Below are 21,782 nucleotides of genomic sequence, written 5' to 3' on the forward strand. Positions count from 1 at the left end.
GTTCCGCAGCGTTCCCGCAGCCCCGATTGATTCAAGCAGCGGCCGCGTGAAAGAGAGGAGCGGGAGCGCCGCGTCCTCCGGGCCCCTCGCAATCCCCCGTCCTGGCTTTGCTTTCGGGCAGGATCCAGCCCTCCAAGATGGATGTTGAATAGGCTCTGGCAGCGCAGCCGAGCGCGGCACAAAGCCGGGCGGGCCGGGCTCCCGGCGGTGCCGCGGGCTCCCCCCGGGCCCGCCCCTGCGGTGGCGGAGTGGTGGCGGGGCGGGGCGGCCGCGCCCGCAGGGCACCCCCTGCCCGCCCGCCCCGGCGGTAGCAGCGAGAAGCGCCGGGCGCCGCCGCTCCGCGCCCCCTCCGCCAAACTTTTGCCGGCGCTCGGCCGCCCCGCGGCTCCTCCCGGGAGGCGAAGCCGGAGCCGTGCCCTCGCCCCGGGCAGCGGCGGGTACCCGGGGGGTTCCCGGCTTCTTTCCTCAGCTTTTTTATTGTTTTTCTTTCTTTTGGGTTTGTTTGGTTTTTTTTTCCTTCCCCGCGGGGAGGGGTGGGGAAGGGGCTATAAAGCGCGAAGGGACGTGCGCGACACAGTCCCCGCTGCAGCCCGTCTCCACCGGAGAGGGGGCTAGGTCAACACCCGCCCCCCTAAAAAACAACCCAAGCCTCCTTCGCCGCGGGAGGGACAGCACGGAACGGGACGGGACCGGACACCGCAAGGTAAGGCACCGTCAGCGGGGTAGGGAGCGGAGCCGCCCGCGCAGCCCTCTCCGCTTGCCCCGGGGCGGGTGGGGGACGCGGTGCCCCGACCCGGCTGCGAGAGCCTCGGCCGGAGTGGGGCCGGGGCCGCGGCCACCCTGGCGCCGTCCCTGCAGCCGCGCCTGCGGCGCTGAGCCCGCGTCCCGGCACCGATCCGCCGCGGCTTTTGCGGGATGCTGCCGGGAGAAACCTCGGCGCCCTCTCGGATCCCTCCCTCGCCTTCGAGGTTTATTTTTTCCTCAGCGATTTTGCCCTCTTGCAGCCCGCGGCGGCTGCCGGGAAGCCCGGCTCGTCCTCCGGCGCTGCCGCGGAGCCGGTGTGTGCCAGGCAGGCAGCGGCTCCGCCAGCATCATATGCCTTTCTCGGGGAAAAAAAGTGCCTACCAAAAAAAAAAAAAAGGCAGACAGAAAACTCTGCGGTGGGATGTAAGTGCTGAGGTTTGCTACCTGCAGCCTTGGTTCTGTTTTTATTTCGACAGTGCAGAGACAATGGCTACAAAACGCTGTTTAATCACTTGCAGATAGAACTTTTATGTATTTAAACCTTCGCAGTTAAAGGCTAGCGCAGATTTTGAAAAGCTGTGATTCTCTGAGCGTGTTTGTTCTGGGTGAATTTAACACTTGAACGGTAGCATGCCCTGGTTCCCCGGACGCATTAGCGTGGTGCCCGGGATGAGCGTGATCATGTCTGTGCCATGCCGCCCGGGGCTGCTCTGGAAATCATCCCAGTGGACACCGACCTGGACTAGGCAGCCTCTGCAAGGCTGGTTTCAGGCAGAGGGTCCTGAAGCTTGTAGCTTCCCTTGGATTTGCCCTCCCCGCCAAAGGAGCTGGTTAGCATCTAGTTACAATGTTAATTGGAACAATTAAACAGTATCTCTGTTCTTGTGGCTCGACGGAACTGCAGGAGGCGAGCTCAGAGCGGAGGCAAGGTCCCTGCCGTAAATTCCCGGACCTCGGTGTCCCAGCTGGCTGTTTGTGAGCAGCCAGAGATAGCAGGAGATGTTCAGTAGCACAAGTGTAGCACTGTCTCCACTGGAGCATCCGGCAGTCAGGCTGCTCTGGCAGCCCATCCAGCACTGAGGCTGGGCTCAGCCTCGATGCACCCATTTCACGCTTGGTTGAGACAGTGGAGTTGTGCCTGTAAAAGTGGAAGGGGCGTGAGCGATGTGAGGGCAAATTCCTCCCTGGGCGGTTGGCAGCGAGTGATTTATGGTATCGGTGACCCTGGCCAGGCACCGCTGGCTTGGTCATAACCTGGTTTCCATAAAAACAGCACTGCGGTGTTGGACACCATCAGCACCCGTGAGGGAGCAGGGGGAAAAACTTTGTGTTTCTGCTCAGCCTACTTTGAAAATCGCTGAATGTGAACTATTTTAGGAATGGTATTTCGGATTGCTTCTCGTCAGGAATGCCTCATCCTCCTGGCCACGCTCTCCTGCCTCATAGCGAAACGCGTACCTGCAGGAGAGCTGCCCAGGTCAGCTTTCTAGTGCCACTACAACTCTCTGAAGTACTCAGAGCAATGTCTAGAATTTAAAACTTGCTGATATTTGAAGCAGAAGAAGACTTTTTAAAACACAGAGATTTTTACCTTCTAGTTTGACCATTAAGAATGTGGTGAGATGTGCAGTAGTGCACATATGGGTACCGTGTGGGTGTATCCAGGGTCCTGTGGCTGTGTTTGACCCTGTTTTGAGCACAGTGATACCTGTTCCTCGTGGGCTTTCTGTGTCAGCAGATAATGAGCCCTTCTTAATTTTGTGAGAGCTTTTTAATATGTCTGCAAAATTCCTTGTCACGTTTCCATGATGAGGACTGTAGGTGCATCCCACTCTCCTTGTCTCCATGCAGCCCTGAACAGAAATCCTATTGATTTCTGTGCTGTGGAGGGTGGGCACCACAGGGTATCATTGCAACCCTCCAGTGAAGTGACAAAATATGCATGTCCCACTCCTGAGTGGGGACATGCCAGGCTCTGCCAACAGCTGCCTGGTGCCAGCCACACCTGGCAGGCGGTGGCACACGTGTGTGATGTGCCACTGGCGTCATGGGCCAGCAGGTCACCTCATGCCCCGGCTGCCCTGGAGAAGGTCAGGATTTGGTGGTGAGGTGAGAGAGAATTTGAGCACTGTGTGGGATGCTGATCCCACCGAGATGACTCTGGGCCCCTTTATTTAGTTGTGAGAAGTTTGTCAGCGAGATGAGGCAGAGCTGTGTAGGATCGCCCCGCGCGCCTGTGTTGTTGTGGGTGAGCACTTCGGAAACGCGAAGGAAAAGCTCTGAGGTTTCCCCAATGTTTATAAATACAATCTGGTGCAAACTGTCAAGCAAGCTGTTCAAAATCATGTCACGCCTGCGCTGCCTTCCCCGCTCGGCTTAAATGCCTTCGCCACAGAGCCAGTGTTCATCTGTCGTTCGCAACTCCCGGCACGCAGCTCCAGCCCATCTGTGGGGCTTTCCCAGCACCCCTCTCCTCCTCCTGCAAGCCAGGCTGGGGATGCAGTGCTGTAGGCAGGGTCGGTGCCGTGGCTCCGTGTGCAGCACCATCCACTCATTGGAGCTTGAGCATCCTTCAGTGCTCCAAGAGCCCAGGCTGCCCCAAAGCAGCCCAGCTCACAGACCAGACCTGCGTGCAGGGGCAGAAAGGGCATCTTCAAGTCCCCTTTGTCCTCCTTAGAAGGTGTGCCTACCTTAGATGTCCCCTAAAAATGAAGGGATAAACCCTTTCCTGAAAGCTCCACCTCTGCAGTGGCTTTCTGCTCCATCCCATGCCCTCAGTAGGGCTGGAATGGAGGCTGTTTGCTGGATGTTTCACTCTGAAGTGTGCCAGGGTCTTCTGCCTTAATATGTATAAAAAGATGAGATGTTTATTAAACTCAGACCCTACTTTTTCTTCTACGATTTATGTCCCGAGAGGCTGGCGTTAAACAGTTTATTAAAAAGAAATCCTGATTTATTTCTGCAAATGCTTACATTTCAAGCTGGTACCAAATGGTTTTGTAGGAGACCACCTTTTATGCTTCCCATGGCAGTTGAAAGGATTGCTAGAAAAACAGTCCAAAATCTAAGTAGGTTTGGATAAAGGCAAGCCAGGACTGTACATCAGGGTATGTGGTGCTTTTATGCAGCAAGGCAGTGGATTTTACCACGGAACATCTGGGCACTGGCTTCAGTTACAGCACAGATTTTAGTGGGATAACAAGTCTTGCTTGGCTTTGCGTTCATTTTGAAGTCACTAAACTTTATATGAATAATAAAACTGTAAGCCCATTACTTCACTGTTTGCAAGGGGCTGTTTCAGTCCCCCTTTGGGGTCTCACATCTTTCTGGGGCTGGTTTTATTTTGCTGTGCTAAGTGGATATTTATCTTCTTAGTGCCTGGCTCGCTTTCGCTGGAGGCAGCTTTGCTAATTTGTAGCGATGGCCACTCCGGGAAGGGCGGCAGGTTTCCATTCGCCCCCGCCAAACACGCACGTTTTCTGCATTAGGGGCAGCCTGATGAAAGCTGCGCATTTCTCCTTCGTGGCACTTGAAGAGGCTGAGGTTGGTAACCTGGAGGGCGATAGAGCTGCTCAGGGCTACCAGCTCAGCCACTGGTGATAGTTAAAGTAACAGGGAAGGGTTTGCTTTCTTTTTCTGTTTGATTATAAAATACAGAGGAGAATAGACTGGACTGAAGGAGGGAAGGGCCGCCTCTTTTATAAAAGAAAACAAGTTTGAAAGCCCTTACGAAGGGTACACATACTGCTGGGAATGCCCCAGCATCAGGGAGGATAACCCCAGCAAATTTATATATCAAGGAATACGTGTTTGGAATATATGTTCCATGTGACAGTGTAGAGACAGGACATGAGACCGATGTTTACGTTGATCATGGAGCACCTGGTGTGACACTGAGCACTGGTGAGCTCTGTATTTTGGTGTCACTGACTGTATGGGCAGTAAACCAGAAGAAATCAGAATTACATCCAAGGAAGGAGAATATCCCAGGTAAGACTAGTGAGAAGGGACTTAAGTACTGCTTGAGTTCTGCTAACTCATGAGTGGAGCAGTGAGTGAGCGAGCATTGCTTTGGGGAAAAGGCAGAGTGCAGAAACTGTTGTGTTTCACATAATGAAACTTTTTGCCACTTCTGTGGCAAAAATCCTCATTAGATCAAACAGGGATAGTTTCTGCCTGAGAAGATGACTCGAGCTCGTGGATGGATGGAAGGAACTTTGAAGGCTGAGGAGATGTTATGTTTGAAAACTTTAACAAGATATCATTAGGAGAGGAAATATTTGCCCTTAGATTGGGAAACGGGTCAGGATAATAAATCATAACTCCAGGAGAATGTGCTAAAAGCTGGAAATACATTCAGATGGGAGAGAAAAGCAGTAAATATTAGAAAGAAGTTTGTTCTCTCAGAATTAATTTTTTCATTTGCTGCATGCAGGGACACCCATTGAACAGGAGAAGGATAAATGTTAACACAGAGCTGTAACAGGAACCAGGTGAAAATCTCATGACTGCGTGGATGGCTTTGATTGCTCCGCAGGGAGCACATCAGTCATGTGGGACATGTCAGAAACAGGCAGTGTGTCATGTCACCTCATGTGTGAGGTAGCTGATAGTCCAGCTTCAGCAAAAACCTGATGGGGGGCATTTTACAGGATGGGTTTTAAATGACACTGGAGTAATCAGCCCCAGGAGCGGCCTGAGAAGCCAGCCCCACTGCACGACTGCTTCACTAAACACAAGCATGCCTGAGTTACCAGAGGGGAGCAGCAGATCCTGCCCAGAGCATCTCGCAGTGGGCTCTGCCCTTGCACCCAGGCAGGTACTTTCAGCATTTCTCACAGATTTCTCAGGGTTGTTCAGGTTTGGCCTGAACTGGGACTGCTCTGGCTTCAGGGTAATTAAAGTCAGGGGTTAGAGAGATGTTTGTTGCTTGTGTGACAGCTGAGATAGGAAGCAGTGGGTACTTGCTGCTAGCACCTGGAAAACTGAAAAGCAAAAGGCAATAATTTATCTCTCCTACCTCATTCCCTGCTCCACGGGTCCGGATATGAATGCCCCTCCAGTGTGACCCTTGCACACTCCCAAGGTGACACAGCACCGAGGCCAACACTTCCCCTGTGATTTACAGGGGAAAAGCATTGTTTGCCTAATTGAGCCTATTTCATTTTTCTTTTTTTTCCCCCTGTATTATTTGAGAAAACACAACTTTGTTGAAACTTTATTAGGGGGTGAGAAAAACGATGCTTTTCATCTTTCTCACCTTTAACTTGCTCAGTACCAAGACAGAGCAGCACCAGAGCAGCCAAGGCACAGTGGGACCACAGGTTCCTCACGTACATTTGCAGGGATGGTTGAACAGGGAAGATGCTTGTACAAAGCAGCCAGAATAACGTGAAGAAGTGAGTGCTCCCTTTCTCTCTACTTTGTTTAGGTGCAGCAGATTTACTGCTAATTTGTTTTTAGTCAAACAGTCTAAACATGCCTCAGCATTCTGAAATCCAGAAACCTGATGGAAATTTAGCAGTTTACAGATCAGGATGATGATGGTGTGGGAAAGCCAAGTGTCTTGGAGCTGCCAGCTGGTCTCTGGATGCAAAGGAAAACGTCGGTGTGCAGCATTAACAGTTTCTAGTCCCCGTTCCTTTCCTTCCTTTGGCTGCTAAATCTGTGTTTAATTCCCTGGGGGTTTTCTCTCCTGGGTAAGAATTACTTACTTGAGTATGATTTGTATGACTAATAGGATCTTATCCTTATTTGGGGAAGACCCCGGGGGCTCTTTCAAACTGATTTTTCAGTAATGAGAAGTAATGAATAAAAGTCTAATAGTCCTAGGGGGTATTAAAGTTACAATTTTGCAGGGAAGATTTAATATCAGTCAATTAAAATTTTTATAATCCTTTTATAGTACAATAGTCAGAAAAAATAATAAGAGGAAAAATAAGTGGGTTTTAAGACCCTCTCACATCATGTGAATAAGTCTAAATTTAATGTTTGAATTAAACAGGTATTTTAAAGCAAGAGTCTAAGACATCTCTTGCAAGTGTGTGATAACAGGGTGGCAGGCTCAGGGAAAGAAATGTGCTATGTTAATTTACGGAGCACATTCTAATTCCCAGTCATCTAAGAAAAAGCAGTTGCAAGGTGTTTATGAGAAAATCCAGGCAATTAGGGCTTAAACTAGAAAATGCAAAATTCATGGACCTCAGCACAGTGTGTTTCCAGTAGCCCAAAACATGCTCTGGCTCAGCCTGTTGCTCACAGGGTACGTGAGCCTCCCCACTGGGAACTGTGGGGTCGCTGTGGGTCTGCTCACCCCAGGACTGGGCAGACCCCAGCTCGTGGCCCTTGGTGAAAGGTGTGGGAGCAAAGAGGGACCCAGGAGCATCGTTCCCATGGGCAGAGCCCCCACATGGCCAAGCCGCTACTGAGATGCTTTGCGGGGACAAAGCACCAAGGGGCAGATACTGTTTTATGAATGTACAGCTTTTTGGGTTTAGCAATGATCAGCAGTGATGCTGGAATAATGCTTTGTCCTTTAGCAGTAGCTTTCATCCAAGAATGTTGTAGCCATTTCCAGTTGCTGGCAGAGGGACACCCCTAGAAGGCAGCACCGGATCCCATACCAGAGCTCTCACCATGTCTTCCCCCTTTGGGAAAAGGAACACCTTTGGTGTGCATTTCAGTCATCTCTGAATGCAGAAACCCCTCCCTTCTTCTCCCTCCTTTCCTGCTCTGTCAGCCTGGGATGTATGGTTGCCATAAAAAGGCTGGAGGTTTTGGGGCTGTTTGGATGTTCGCTCACCCATGACAGCCCAGCCTCCCCGCCTGCACAGGTTCCCTCCACTTTTGTTGGCAGCCAGCACATAAAGGGCTAACCTTTCCCCTGCCAGCCTGCACAAATAAACACTGGCCCAGCAGCAAAGTGGAGCTGAAACCAACCCTTGCAATAATCTGATTTTTCAGACCCTTTACCACAGCTCTGCAGGTGACCCTGGCAGGTTTGAACCTCTGGCACCACATCCCTTTGGAGCACCCATCCCTTTTGTACTTGGGAAGGACCTTCCAGCTCGGAAATGCACAAATCCACTGCTTAGAAAACAGAAAAGTGCTGGAAGGAAGACTGAAGACTGGCAGCTCCTAAACGTGCTCCTGTCCTGCTTTGGTGTGATGGGCTGGTGCTGGTGAGCTGTGGCTGGACTCGTGGGCTCTTAAAGCCTCTCCAGAGAGGTAAGCGTGTGTCAGCTCACCAAGGCAATCTCCATGACTCTGCCTCACTGTCTCCCCATCATTTTGTCCTTTGAAGTCAAATCCTTGCTCTGTCATGTGGCTTCTTAGCACTGGAGGGGTTGAATGATGCTGGGTGAGCAGCTGGGGGAAGTTTGGATTTTCTCTGGAAGCAATGGGAAGTGTCAGGCACCATGGTGGGGACAGCAGGTAGCTGTGTTGAGAAATTTAGAGCAGCTCATGCCCTCCACTAACAATTTTCACTTATTTATTGAGCTAATTTCACTAATTTATCTGTAGAAATCTGTGTCTTTTTTAAAAAAGTAGGATGCTGGGGAGGTAAATACAAAATTTAGGCAGTGTGAGCATTCCTGCTGTTTCTCGTACCTACCCATGTCCTGTCTAAAAGCGAGCATGCAGAAAAGGGAATTTGCTGAGTGACACCCAGGATCAGTGTTGAGGCTGGTTGTGCTCCCTGGGATGTGGTTCATTCAGGATGAGCCATCCTGTGCTCTCAGCCACTGCAGCCCCTCAGGAACCAGTGCTGAGAAATGGTGTGTGCTACTTCCTGGGGATGGTGAGGATCCATGGGGGAGACAATATCCAGGCTGGATCTTGGAATCTTTGCTGCTGTAACCGTGGCTGAGATCTGCTAGGTCTAACACTAAGAGTTGCTGGTAGAAATATGTAAATATCAACAGCTTCAGCACTACATTTGATACTTTCAATTTTCAAACACTTGACAAATGTTTACATATTTTCAGCAGCCCTTTTCCAGCCAGGGAAAATGAGACACAGCATCTGTGAATTACTCTGATATGCAACAAATCATTATGAGAGAGCACCTTGAGGGTTCATTAAGGACTTGGAGGGCCTTTGCACACTTTTAAAGCTGAAGGCAGAAAATACTACAACTGAATCCAGTTTTGGATAGTAAGTACAAGAAAGATTTGGAATCAGGGATTAGAAATTTTGAGGGATCAGCTATCATTATAACATGTACTACTGTGATTACAAGTAATATGTACTGGTCTTTACTCCCAAATAGAAGTGGAAACGGCCTCAAGCTGTGCCAGAGGAGGTTTAGGTTGGATATTAGAAAAAAAACTTCTTCATGGAAAGGGTTGTCAAACACTGGAACAGGCTTTCTAGGGCAGTGGTGGAGTCACCATCCCTGGAGGTATCCAAAATATGTGTACTTGTGGCACTTGGGGACATGGATTACCAGTAGCCTTGGCAGTGCTGGGTTAGCAACTTCACTCAAAGGTCTTAGAGGGCTTTTCCAACCTAAACAATTCTCAAGTGGGCCAAACTCTGAATTCAGTCGAAAACCTCATAATTTCTTTGGAGTCAGCACCGCTGCAGGACACCTTTCTGGTGGCAGAACAGGGATGCAGTCTCTTCCCCAGGTATTGTAGATAAGCCCCATGCATTGTTACTGCTGCTGTTTTGCTCTGCTCTTCCAGCTTTCCGGAAAGCTGCTGCTGTTCTTCTGTGCCGTGGCAGGTGAGAAACCCTTGGTGGTAATAAGAGCGGTGTGATAACATGGCAAAGGAGAATTCCTGAGTCCCTGTTGTGGGAAAACTGTGTGTGTAGAGGAAGGGAAGTGAGTGGGAATAGCAATGCCTGTGGACTGGCTGCGGTTTGTAATCCTGTGTACATGTGTGGTGGTGTTCCTGATGCTGAGGGAAACTGCATGTCTGATGGAAGCTGTGGGAATCAGCCCCTCTGCACTTGACAGGTTTTCCAATCAATATTCCCCTTATTAATCACCATCCAAAAAGTAGAAGGGGAGAAGTGCATAAGGAATTCCAGTGTGCTCATGGCACAGCTTTCCCACAGAATGTGAGTGCTCAGGTTCTTCTTGGAGCTGCTGGAGATCAGCTTCCCCAGCTCCTGCTCGGGGAGTCACTCTGGTGACCTACAGATCCCTGCCTGTCCCTACCTCTCCTGTGGCTCCCTGCTCTGTGCAGCCCCTTATGTTCTCCCCTTTAGCAAATACCTTGTTGGCCAGGAGCAGCTGCCATGCCAGCAGTATTCCATAAGAATGGCTCAATGGCTCAAGCGACCTTAACTCCTTTGGTAGTTAATGAAGTTAATGACTCTGGGTTTGTGTTGTAGCACCTTTTCAAGCCTTCCTGCCCTGGCGGTTTGAGGATGCGACAGCAGGATGCAGATCCTGGTTCTGTTCCTGCTCTGTATCACACCCCGACATTTCATCCCCATCCCTGGAGGATTTTGGCGAGGGTGCTCATTCATAATGTCATCCTGAAGTATTCCAGAGGAACAGTGGGAAACTCTGTAGCAAATACCAACATGCTGGTGTTGGTTGTAATTTGTAATTGTTCATGTGCTCCTCCCTGCTAATCCCCTTGCTGAAATTCATTACAGAGAGTGAGCAACCTACACCCAGAGAGCTGTGCTGAAGGCGGAATGACTTGGCCAAGGAAAGTAGCTATTGTTTTATGATTAAAGGAAAGGATTATATTGGGATTTCCTTGAACAAGGAAAGTCTCTGCCCTACTTTTATTGCTTGTAACAAGGGGATAGTAATTACTTTCCATTATAAAACACCCCTAGGGCTTGTGCTGAAAGATTTGTGGTAGAGCTGCGTGGCATTCAGGACTGGTTATCTGAAATGGCTTGGAGTTGTGCAAACTGAGACTTCTCTGCCTTATTTCTCCTACTGGGGCTCAACCCCTGCTGAGATTATGGAAAAAATTCCTCTACTCTGAGTTGGGTCAGACTCTCTGCGTGTGACATATTTTCCTCTGCAGGAGCTGGTACCAGTCACCTATATCATGATGCCTACCCTCTCCAGGAGTGACATCCAGCCACCTGGAGGTTCTCTATGGGCTTTGGGAGGATGAGCAGGGACAGCAGCAGGGATCCAGCCGGTGCTGGAGTGGCCAGGGGAGGTAACATCTTTCTTGGGGGGAGGGCTGCCAGCTGGCTGCCGCCCCGTGCTCCAGCACATCCTTGCTTCCCGTGCTGCTGCCACCCCCTCGCAAGGAGAGGCACAGAACAAACTGAGCATTGTAACAGGGGCCACCGGGGACGCGCTGTTTGTTTGGGTTTGACACTCGGCACTGAGTCTCGTGGGCAGAGGTGGCTGTGAAAGAGAGAAGCGCTGGTATGTGGTCTCTAATTGAAAAAAGGAAAACTATGAGGCATTTTCTTGAGTGTCCCAAATGGCATCTCCTGGCTCAGCTGGTTTTTGAAGCGTCCAGCTGCCACCAGCTCCAGGGTGACGATTTTGATGTGATCAGGGTTGAATCTGTTTCCACTAAAAGTGGAAAAATAAATAAGTCTCAGCTTAGAATCAAAATAGTCCATGTAAAATTTGATTTTTTTGATACCGTATGTCCCTGAGTATGTTTGCTTTTCAACATGTCTAATTTGAGACAGCTCTGCATTTTCTAATGATGCCCCTTTGGAGTTAACCTCTCCTCCAAGCTGTAGCTCACTGCCACTGTTGTCCATTAAGATTTGGAAGAAATGTACCCTTATTTCTTCAAACCTTCCTATTTTTACATGGTTGTATTTTTTCCCTGTAATGCCATAGTGATTTTGCTTGGCTAAAGCAATAATTTTCCCAGCAAAGGAAAATTGTGTGTTGAATTGGAATTGCAAGAGGCGCTTGGTTAATCCACAGATTATTGACATGGTGGACCCTCCATGCTTCAAAGTCACCATTATAGTCCATCATATCCCTGCATACTTAGGGAGCTTTAATCCACGGATTACAGGTCCCTAAGAGCCCCTGCCCTCCCAGTTACAGCTGCTCCTGCCAACAGGAGCTGCCATGTGAAGCACTACACTAAAAATTGGTCTTTAAAATCCACGGAGACAGTGATACACCCTTGCATCCCCATCAGGGCTGCATTCCTTGTCCCAAGCCCATGGAGAAGGTCCCACAGCCGTGCCTGGCCCATGCTTTTCCCCAGGCACCAGGCAGGACCAGACAACACGTTTTCAAAAGTGATGCTTTAAAAAAAAAAAGGAACCACAAAAAAGCCTATATGAAAAGCATACCAAGCGTTTTCCACATCCTTTAGGGAATAGTCAGCATTAAAGAGCAGGCCTTTACTTTTCCCCTCTGGTCTCCCCCTAAACAAACAAACTGAGCAGCTCCCAGTAAATGCTTAAATTGCAAAGGCATTATTTTTTCCTTGTTTGCACATTAAAAATAACTTGCATTACAATCCAAATTTATAAGTGCTTTTAAACTCCTCTGTTGCTCAGGTGATAACTGTGTGTGCTGAGGTGCATGTATTTGTGGCATATATCTCAGGAAATGGAGCATATAATGGAAAAGCTCATGACCTCTTTACTTGCAGGATTCCTATAATAAGTCAAAGAAGTCACACAGTGCCCTTTTATTTCCAAAGCTGGACTTAAGTCACATCAATAAATCTGCAGACTTATTATGAGATGCAGCATGGGTAATGTAAGCAGAAAAAAACCCCACCCCCAGTACACCAGAGTTTAAAAATAGGATGTAAAGAGGAGAAAAAGTTAACTATCCATATAATAAAAAGAGATGCAACACAAGAGTGCTGTGTCAGGCAGTGCCTTGAAATTACCCTCATTAAATTACAGTCATGCTGTTCCCACTCTCTGTAATTAAATGAGGGTTTGTTTATTCCAGAGACATTTGCTCCAGGTAAACCCAGGTCTTTTTTGTTTTGCTATTGTAAGTCCCTCACGAGTCTCAGTGACCTGCAGACAGTTGAGGAGCAAAGCAAATTATTTCCATAGATCAAGGAAGATGACTGTGAACAGGCATCAGTGTTGCATGTGGTGAATCCAGTACTTTGCTCCCTTTTTCCACAGCTTAGGTGTGTTTAGTGAGATTGAGCCTTCCTGTGAGTGTCTGTGTGAAATAAATGCACAGTGAAGCCCAAATAGGAGGACACAACTGTTTGGATCCCCAGCAGCCAAACAAAATGGATTCTTGGCTTGCTGGGTGGGATTTCTATGGTGGGATGTAGGCAGGGATCCTCTGATCCCTTAAAGAGCATACCCCACACAGCTGTGTTTCAGTGCTGGGAAAAAAGGTCAGTAAGAAAATACCGTAGGCTTGAGCAGGGAAATCAAGAATGGGGTAATTTCATTTGTCCCCAAGGCCACCTGTTTCTGGCTTGGGTTGAGGATGTGCCCACCCTGCTGAGCCTGTGGTAAAACCCCATGAGGTGCTGCCACAGCTTCAGCTAATTTGTCCCTTGACTCAGAACCTGAGCCAGCTGTAACTTCCATTATCCTCTCCATTTCTGGTTCTAATTGCAGTTTACCTGGACATTTGCAGATGGAGTTATTGTTACCCAGAGGTCTTAAAGGCAGGACAGAAGGCTGTATAGGGCTTTTGTAGGTGGGATTTTGGAAAGGTTTGGTAAGGAGATTATTAAAAAGATAGGAATGTAATTGTCATAAAACCCACAACCTGACTTAATGATTATTTGCATGTATGTGCTTATAACTCAAGTTTATAAAATGCCATCTATAAAATGGTTATTTCTACTTTGTGAAAGAAGGAAAAAGCCTCAAGCCTCTGGCAAGGTGGTGAATTTTGAAGTGTTTAAAATCATGTATCTCCCTTTCCAATGTACAGCACGTATTTTTAATCTGTTGATCTTTTCAGGTAAATACAGCTGGGTTCATTAAGCAAATGTCTCCTGAGGTGTGGCTCTTGCTACTGCAGTGTTTGGGTAGCCCGGGAGCTGCTCACCTGGGGACGGCACTGCCACATTCCAGGTTAAAATCCAAGGAAACACTGGCCACCTGCCCTGGCATCCCTCAGCCTGCTCAGGTTCAGTGTCCTGGTGCCTGGCAGGCAAAACTGAGTAGCCTTGTCCCCTGGGAGCAGCCCTGCCTGGGAGGAGATGGGACCCTCTGGATGCTCCATGCTCAGTCTGACTCCCCAGGTCAGTCAGCCAGCAGGACTTTTCCCTCTGTGTTTAAGGCTTAGTTGAGACAGAGTTTGGGGAAGAAGTGAAAGGTAAAGACGGGCCATTAGAGGGCACTTTTGCAATCCTGGAGAAGGAAAATGGTGCTTATTATTTCACTTAAGACTGTTTATTTTGGCACTCTCTTAAATTCAGTGATAAACAGCAGGAAAATCCCTCCAGTCAGCAGGAATATATCAATAAAATATTGACTCAGAGTTTAAAAGAAAAGAAAACAAGACAAACTTGTAGAGAATGGAATACAAGACATTTAAGGAGGCAGTACAGCCTAGAGAACAAAAAAATCACACAATGTATTTTATGTAATTTGTGTGGCTTAGCAGCACAGTGCTTAGGCCTCAGCTTGTACCTGGCTTCTAAAAATGAATCCAAGACAAGAAAACTGGGTTTTGGGAGTTTCTGAAGGCTGGGTGGCAGAGGACGAATTCACAGGCTCACATCTAGCAAGTGCATTTTCTGAGGGACTCTGTCAAAGTCACTGGTGAGCTTGCCCAGAAACAAACATGGGATGAATAAAAGGGCTTTTTGCTCTGCTCTTGATGTTTTGCATGAGTAAACTACAGAGGGTTTAGTTTGAAACCCTGCCAAACTATGAGTGCACTGAAAAAACTAAAATCTGTTTATTAACTGGTGTGAAAGGGTGGTGTAACACTGACAGCACAGCTTCCAAAAACTGTGAGCAACGTTTGGATGCCTCTTTGTTGTTGTCCCCTTTTTGGAAGTGTCGTGCATGAAAACTGGGCCCATTTTGAGCCTCTGAGGTGAGATACGTGAAAATGAAAGCACCCAAAATTCTAACAATTTGTCAAAGAATAGAGATTATAAAAGTTTCCTTTTTCAGTAACAGTTGACAACTTTGTAAGGTATTTCATGTGTGGGACAGGCAGGGATATAGAACTAAATTTAATGCGTCTTTTGGAGTTATTTTTAAGCTGAAATGCTTTTACAATTAGATAAAGAAATTGGAGACAAATCTGTACCTTGTCACTGCTCTGTAGCTGTTAAGGGGGGCAGAAACACTTTATGGGAGTTTTTAAAGTGCATTAGCTAGTGACATTATTTAAGAAGTGAAGCTTAGCCTATTATAATCAAAATGGTTTATTTTAGTAGAGGTTACATTGCACTAGAACTGACTATGGGAATACACAGGATTGCAGTTTCAGGGGGTTCATGTGGAGGACGCTGTCTGCAGAAAGCGTCAAAGTTTCTTACCTAACCAAATAATCTGCTGTAACTGTTGGGATTAAGTTGGAAGGAATTTCATCCCTGTTGGCCAACAATAATACTCGAAAAATCAATAAACAGTATGTTAGAGCACACAAAACTCATCGTGCTTTGTGTGAGAGGAGCTTTCTGCCGGCTTCAGTGACTCAAGCCAGCAAGTATTTTGACTTATGATCTTTGCTCCAAAAGGTCAAATGTCTTTAACTTCGCTAATCAGACACTTCAGTCTGATTTTGAGGAACTATATCCACTGTCATCAAAAGCTAACTCAGGACCTGTTTGGGATAAATTTTGACAAAAGCTGGGAAAGCTAAATCAGGATTTACCTCTAGGCAGCAATTGCACGTGTTGGATAAAGCCCTGGACTCTTTTCCCTTCTGTAGAGCAGAGCACTGTAGCAAGCTATCATTAAACCATCACAAATGATAACAGAGCACATCATTTGAGACCTAAAATTGCATCCTGTGAGGGTGCACATCACTCCTGGTTCATGGATACTGCTGAGTTTGCCATGTGTTTTCCCTCTCCCATCACCAATTTCAATGGGAAAATAGAAAGATGAAGGAACTGAGCTGGACAGCAGGAGTTTTAGAAAACAGTAGAAAGGGGGGAGGGAACAAGCTGATATCGGGGGAGAGCAGAGAGGAGGGGTGAGTGGGGGGGACCTACATGCTGGTGGAAGGAATGATTAAATAAAAATGTCAGAGGCAGAGGAAGCAAAATGAAGGTGAAAATAGCCCTCCACAGCCTTGCTGGTTTCAGAAGCCCTGCTGTGCAGCATGTGGGTGGCTGTGTTTAGCTGTCCTGAGAGCAGAACAGGCACAAGGGTAGCTGGAGGCAGCAGGGAGGGGGTTTTAGGAAAAGCAGTTTTAGTATGGCTTGGACTACAGCGTGCCACTTCTCAAGGAGCTTTATATTTGCTACTTTTACATAAAATATTAGGGATGGTGGGAAAAAGAACTATCTCAGCAACAGATTTGATCTTAAAGGTAAAAGAAAAGTTTGCTATAAAGTAGTAGCTGCTTCACAGTGCAGTACCCAGAGCAGTGCATGACTGCACACTCAGCCAAGGGACAAGATAAAACTGTTCCTGCCAGCTCAGCTTTTTACCATGTTTCTCCCCAAAGCAGTGCTAACACAGTTTAGATAATGGCCTGAATTTTTTTCCCCTTCTCTGAATTTAAATTATTAAATGACAACCATTTTTAACTTGTACCAGATATACTTGTACCAGAAATGGGCTGTTTCCCCTTTCACCCCCATCCCAGAGCCATTATAGATGAGATCATCTACTGTACTGAAAGGAGATTTCCAGCCTGTTCCAGTGTATATGTTAGGGTAGTCATTTCTGACCTAGTTACAGACATAATAATGAAAGGCTGAGATTATGAATTATTATGCCTAATTTGTAAAGGATTCTCTGCTTTTGTGTTTTGCAATTCCCATCAGGCTTGAGGATTAAGCCCTGCTGAATTGCATGCTAATACCAATGTGCTTTGAATATGTGTGGGTTTGTATCACATGTTTTCCTAATTTGGTATTTTTGTCAAGAACAGTTTCACTGGAAATATTTGCTTTCCAGAGGATTGTTGGACACCGAACCAAAGTCTCCTAGGGGAAGCAAAGCCAATGTACTCTCCATCTGCTCTGTGCTTACTGTAGCTCCCAAGGCCAGTGAGCTCCGTTTCTGCTGTAGCAAAACATCAAAGTGTAACTCACCAAAGCACATGGAAGGCTTTTGCTCTTTAGTAGCAATTCCAATTTGAAACCAGTGCCTGGGCTTGCTTCATTCAGTCACAGCTCAGGATGGGAAAATCTTGGTGCCACCCTTGATCCAAGCGCTGTGACATGCAAGGTCGGTCCTTACAGCGAGTTCTCCTGCCATTTGTATGGCAGTGAAGGTGCCTGCAAAACACAAAGTGCATGCGAGGTTGTTGAACGTGTGCCCACGTTCCAGCACAGACGAGCTGCACATGGTGCCCCTCATGAGGTGGGACTCCCTGTCGTTGCTGCAGAATGCTCCTGCTGCGCTGCCCACTGCCGCTCCTCCTGCTGCTGCTGCTGCCGCTCGACTCCAGGCCCCAGAAATTGCCCACCAGGGATGAGGAGCTCTTCCAGATGCAGATCCGGGACAAGGCGTTCTTCCACGACTCGTCAGTCATCCCTGATGGAGCTGAAATCAGCAGCTACCTCTTCCGAGACACCCCCAAAAGGTATTTCTGTCTGGTCCAAGCGAGGAAGCTGAACTTTGAAGACAGTAGCTCTGGTTGCTGGGTGCTCTGAGATAAAAATTTGATCCCAAACAGAAAAATACAAATGCCAGTGTTCTGTTTGGTGAAGTAAACATATGAGCCTCCAGCCCAATCTGGCCTCCCCAGCTGAGGGTCTGTCCAATTTATTTGATTTCTGGGATAAACCCAGACCTCCCCCAGACTGCAGAATTTCCCTGAAGTAAGGCCACAAACCATATCTAGAGGCAATGGGAGAGGGAAGGAAATTAGAAATTACAGGCTTGACTCACCATTCTTGTCCCTCTTCATTGTTCTCTACTGTGCTTTAAAGAAGCAGTGTTAAGCAGCCTGGTCTGAACTCCCCACTTCCCAAACTCCACCCTATGGGTCAGAAAATATTGAGGGTTAGATTAGGGATGAACCTGAGGCTCCAGAGAGTTTAGGGAAGAGCTGCATTGCCTCATATCACATACTCCCTCCAGCCTTTATTGGTGAGGAACATTTTACAATAGGTGATGTGTGGTGCCTGGAGAGATGTGGGAGGGCAGCTGGATGTGTGTGTATCTCTATGTGCTTACCAGGATACAATGTAAAATGTATGTCCTGCTTGGAAGAGCATATCCCTAAGTTCTAGGAGAGATCCTGTTTCCCTCATTTATATCTCTGTGATTATTTGTATCTAGGTAGTATAGAGATAGAAAGTAAAGCTGCTGGAGGGGAGAGCAGGAGGCCAGAAAGCCCTCTGCTCTGCCGTGACACAGAAGTGAACCCTGCTCCTCAGCTCTGGCCCACCAGCCTTTCCACACTCCCTCTGCCTGCTGGTAACACTTTCGGCTCTGTGGCCTCACCAAGACCATCCCTAATCATGTCAAGTCAATCCCTGCCAGCTGGCTGCCATCAGGAGTTCCTGACATGTGGGTATGTTAACCTCCCTCTAGGTACTTCTTCGTGGTTGAAGAGGACAACACTCCCTTAGCAGTGACAGTGACACCATGTGATGCCCCTCTGGAGTGGAAATTGAGTGTGCAGGAGCTCCCAGAGGAAGCCAGTGGGGAAGGATCAGGTAACAAAGCATCAGCGACTTCCCCTGTCCCCTTCTCTGCGTTTCTCCAGGATTTAAGGTTCCTCAAACACTGAGTCTCACAGCAGGGCCTGTCTTTAAGATCTCCTGCTGTTTTGGTCTTCCAGTGCAGGAGACTGACAACAGGCAGCAACATGAAAAAGACCGCAAAGAAGTAAAAGCTGAGGTTACAGTCACAGGGGTCTGGATGCTGCAAACTGTGTTTGCCCAGAGTGACTCAGTTTAATGGGGGCTTTGCTGTGAGGTGTTTACACAAGATAAGGACTGGGGAGACAGGGCTGGCATTGCAGCAGGACTGAGCTCACCCCTTGGAGCGGCTTATCTCCACACACGGAGCCGTGTAGCTGCTGCTCAGGAGAGAAAAGGGCTGCCAGAGCCTCTGACACACGTGTTGGACTGTCACACACCCACATGTTATGGCAGACATACCTCTGGTCCCCACTGTGTTTAGCAACAAAATTTTAGTGCGGCTCAGACAGCCAAAGCCAAGGGTCCACATCCAGGAACAGGCAGGTGAATGAGTGTCCCCTGGAGAAAACTGCATGGCAAATCCAAGTGGGATGCCTGACACTCCAGTGGAAGGTGTTAGCTACCATTCATGAGATTCCATTAATGCTGTCAAGTGGAATTTCTTTTGTGTTTGGGTTTAACCTGAGCACCAAACCATTTTTCCTCTCTGTTTTGAGAGAAATGTTGATCAATTACATCTTTCTCAGAAGACAAAACCTTCCTTTTCCATCTCCCGTTTGTATTTTATGTCATAAAATGTGCCTGTTAGAGCTCTGTTTTTTCACATTTGCAGAGAGTGTCTGTACAAATGTTTTTTTCTGTATGTATTCTAGGCGATCCAGAGCCCCTTGAGCAACAGAAACAGCAGATTACCAGTGAGGAAGGCACGGATCTCTTCTCCTACAAAGGCAATGACGTGGAGTACTTTGTGTCCTCTAGTTCCCCCTCTGGGCTGTACCAGCTGGATCTGCTGTCGACAGAGAAAGACACCCATTTTAAAGTGTATGCAACCACGACTCCAGAGTCGGACCAGCCTTATCCGGAGTTACCTTACGATCCCAGAATCGATGTTACCTCTCTGGGACGTACAACGGTGACGCTGGCATGGAAACCGAGCCCCACGGCCTCCTTACTGAGACAGCCCATCCAGTACTGCATAGTCATCAACAAAGAGCATAACTTCAAAAGCCTCTGTGCTGTCGAAGCCAAACTCAGCTCTGACGATGCCTTCATGATGGCTCCAAAACCAGGTCTGGATTTCAGTCCCTTTGACTTTGCCCATTTTGGCTTCCCTGCAGACAACAACTCTGGCAAAGAACGTGGTTTCCTAAAATCATCCAAGTTTGGGCGGCAAATGTCCCCAAAGCCAAGAGTTGACCTGAATAGAGTTTGTATTGGGAACAAGAACATCTTCACTGTGTCTGACCTGAAGCCAGACACGCAGTACTACTTTGACATGTTTGCAGTGAACACCAACACCAACATGAGCACCGCCTATGTTGGAACCTTCGCCAGGACCAAGGAGGAGGCGAAGCAGAAAACAGTCGAGCTGAAGGATGGCAAAGTTACAGATGTGTTCATCAAAAGAAAGGGAGTCAAATTTCTACATTTTGCCCCTGTTTCATCTCACCAAAAAGTCACCTTTTCCATTCATTCCTGCCTGGATGCTGTTCAGATCCAAGTTAGGAGAGATGGAAAACTTCTCTTGTCTCAAAGCGTGGAGGGCGTGCGGCAGTTCCAGCTCCGGGGGAAAGCAAAAGCAAAATACCTTATTAGGCTGAAGGGCAGCAAGAAAGGTGCTTCCATGCTGAAGATCCTGGCTACAACCAGGCCTAACAAGCAGTCATTCCCTTCCCTTCCCGAAGACACGCGGATCAAAGCCTTTGACAAGCTCCGCACGTGTTCCTCGGTCACTGTGGCATGGCTGGGCACGCAGGAGAGGAACAAATTCTGCATCTACAAGAGGGAAGTGGATGACAATTACAACGAAGAGCAGAAGAAAAGAGAGCAGAACCAGTGCTTGGGTCCAGACACGAGGAAGAAGTCGGAAAAGGTTCTGTGTAAATACTTCCACAGCCAGAACATCCAGAAAGCAGTGACCACAGAGACAATCAGAGGCCTGCAGCCTGGCAAGTCCTACCTGCTGGATGTTTACGTGATAGGGCATGGTGGGCACTCAGTGAAATACCAGAGCAAACTGGTGAAAACAAGGAAGTTCTGTTAGTGTCCCTGGACAGATGAACACAGGGAACTCCAGACTGAGCATTATCCTCTTTCTGAGTATAGGGATTGACTACTTGCACAGCTGAGAAGTTGTGACCTGTGTTTGTACTGTGTAGAAAAGATACCAACTTGTATATTTGTTTACATAAGTCATTGTCTGGAGGAACTGAGGCTGGTACTGTCTGGTAGCACCTGGCAGCGGTGTTATCATGTGTTCAGTGACCCACATGTGATGCTCAGTAGATGTCCAAGGTAGCAGAAAACCTCGGAGGAACTGGCATGCCTTTGCTTTCATATTGCATGAATTGCTTCTAAATTATTTTATACTTTTAAGAGGCTGAGATATGTCATTTTTTCACCTTGTTACTCACATACACAACTCACAGACATATGCCCTTTCTCTCAGTGTAGATGGTAGGGTTTCTGTAAATTATTTTATAGAGTCTTGTTTTAAATGTTTATGTTTCTATGATTGTAAACTATTAAAATCTCCCCCCAATAAAATACAGATTTAAACTAAGTATTAACTGGGCTGCACATGAAGCAGTTTCATTGCTAATGTAAATTCCTACCTAGCTGATTTTCATGTTTAAATACTGTATGTATTTCATGTACAAAATTGCCATAACGTTATATTCCTGTACATAAAATTAAAAAATATTAGATTATATATTATTGACTTCTTGTTGGCTTTTTTTTTTTTTACATTCTAAGTGGGCAGACAGATGTGGGGACAGAAGAGACATGCTGAAACTTGAACTGAATTCAGTTTTCCTGTTTCATTGTGGCTTGGAGTCTGAGTTAGAGAGGCCATGCAGATCTTTTGTATGGTCATTTGTTATTTTTTTGTTAGATTATCGTTGGAAGCATTTGCTTTCTGGATGCTGCTGGGTTTGACCACAGTAGTAAGAATCTGAAAAGATAGTATTTTTTGCATTGACAAGAATGGCAGTGCTACCAAAACCCCAGGTACTTTCATTTAATTTGCAATTATTTCCATGGTGTAGATTTCTTTAAGATATTATATTTCTAGATATCATATTTTCTAAATTGTCTTCTTTTTTTTTCCATGTCATCTGC

The 21,782-nt window shown here is 47.3% G+C and overlaps 1 protein-coding gene across 2 annotated transcripts; it reads left to right on the forward strand.

Annotated features, from left to right (window-relative positions):
• The first annotated feature begins 316 nt into the window (after positions 1 to 316).
• Positions 317 to 21,372, forward strand: NDNF (neuron derived neurotrophic factor). Of its 2 annotated transcripts, none has more exons than XM_053941833.1 (4): positions 317 to 703; positions 17,174 to 17,371; positions 18,328 to 18,452; positions 19,313 to 21,372. In XM_053941833.1, the coding sequence occupies exons 2-4, from the start codon at positions 17,175 to 17,177 to the stop codon at positions 20,701 to 20,703; spliced, it is 1,713 nt and encodes a 570-aa protein (XP_053797808.1). In that variant the 5' UTR covers positions 317 to 703; position 17,174; the 3' UTR covers positions 20,704 to 21,372. The 2 variants fall into 2 exon arrangements, with proteins under 2 accessions (XP_053797808.1, XP_053797809.1); XM_053941834.1 differs by lacking the exon at positions 317 to 703 and adding an exon at positions 7,750 to 7,971.
• The last annotated feature ends 410 nt before the right edge of the window (positions 21,373 to 21,782 follow it).

The sequence above is a fragment of the Vidua chalybeata genome, chromosome 4, assembly GCF_026979565.1.
Source record: "Vidua chalybeata isolate OUT-0048 chromosome 4, bVidCha1 merged haplotype, whole genome shotgun sequence".
NCBI classification, from domain to species: Eukaryota; Metazoa; Chordata; class Aves; order Passeriformes; family Viduidae; genus Vidua; species Vidua chalybeata.

Excerpts from the sequence above, each read along its gene's own strand:
- NDNF (XM_053941833.1), top strand. The coding sequence starts at position 17,175 with ATGCTCCTGCTGCGCTGCCCACTGCCGCTCCTCCTGCTGCTGCTGCTG. Across the intron at positions 17,372-18,327 it reads TTCCGAGACACCCCCAAAAG|GTACTTCTTCGTGGTTGAAG; the intron begins GTATTTCTGTCT and ends ACCTCCCTCTAG. Across the intron at positions 18,453-19,312 it reads AGCCAGTGGGGAAGGATCAG|GCGATCCAGAGCCCCTTGAG; the intron begins GTAACAAAGCAT and ends TATGTATTCTAG.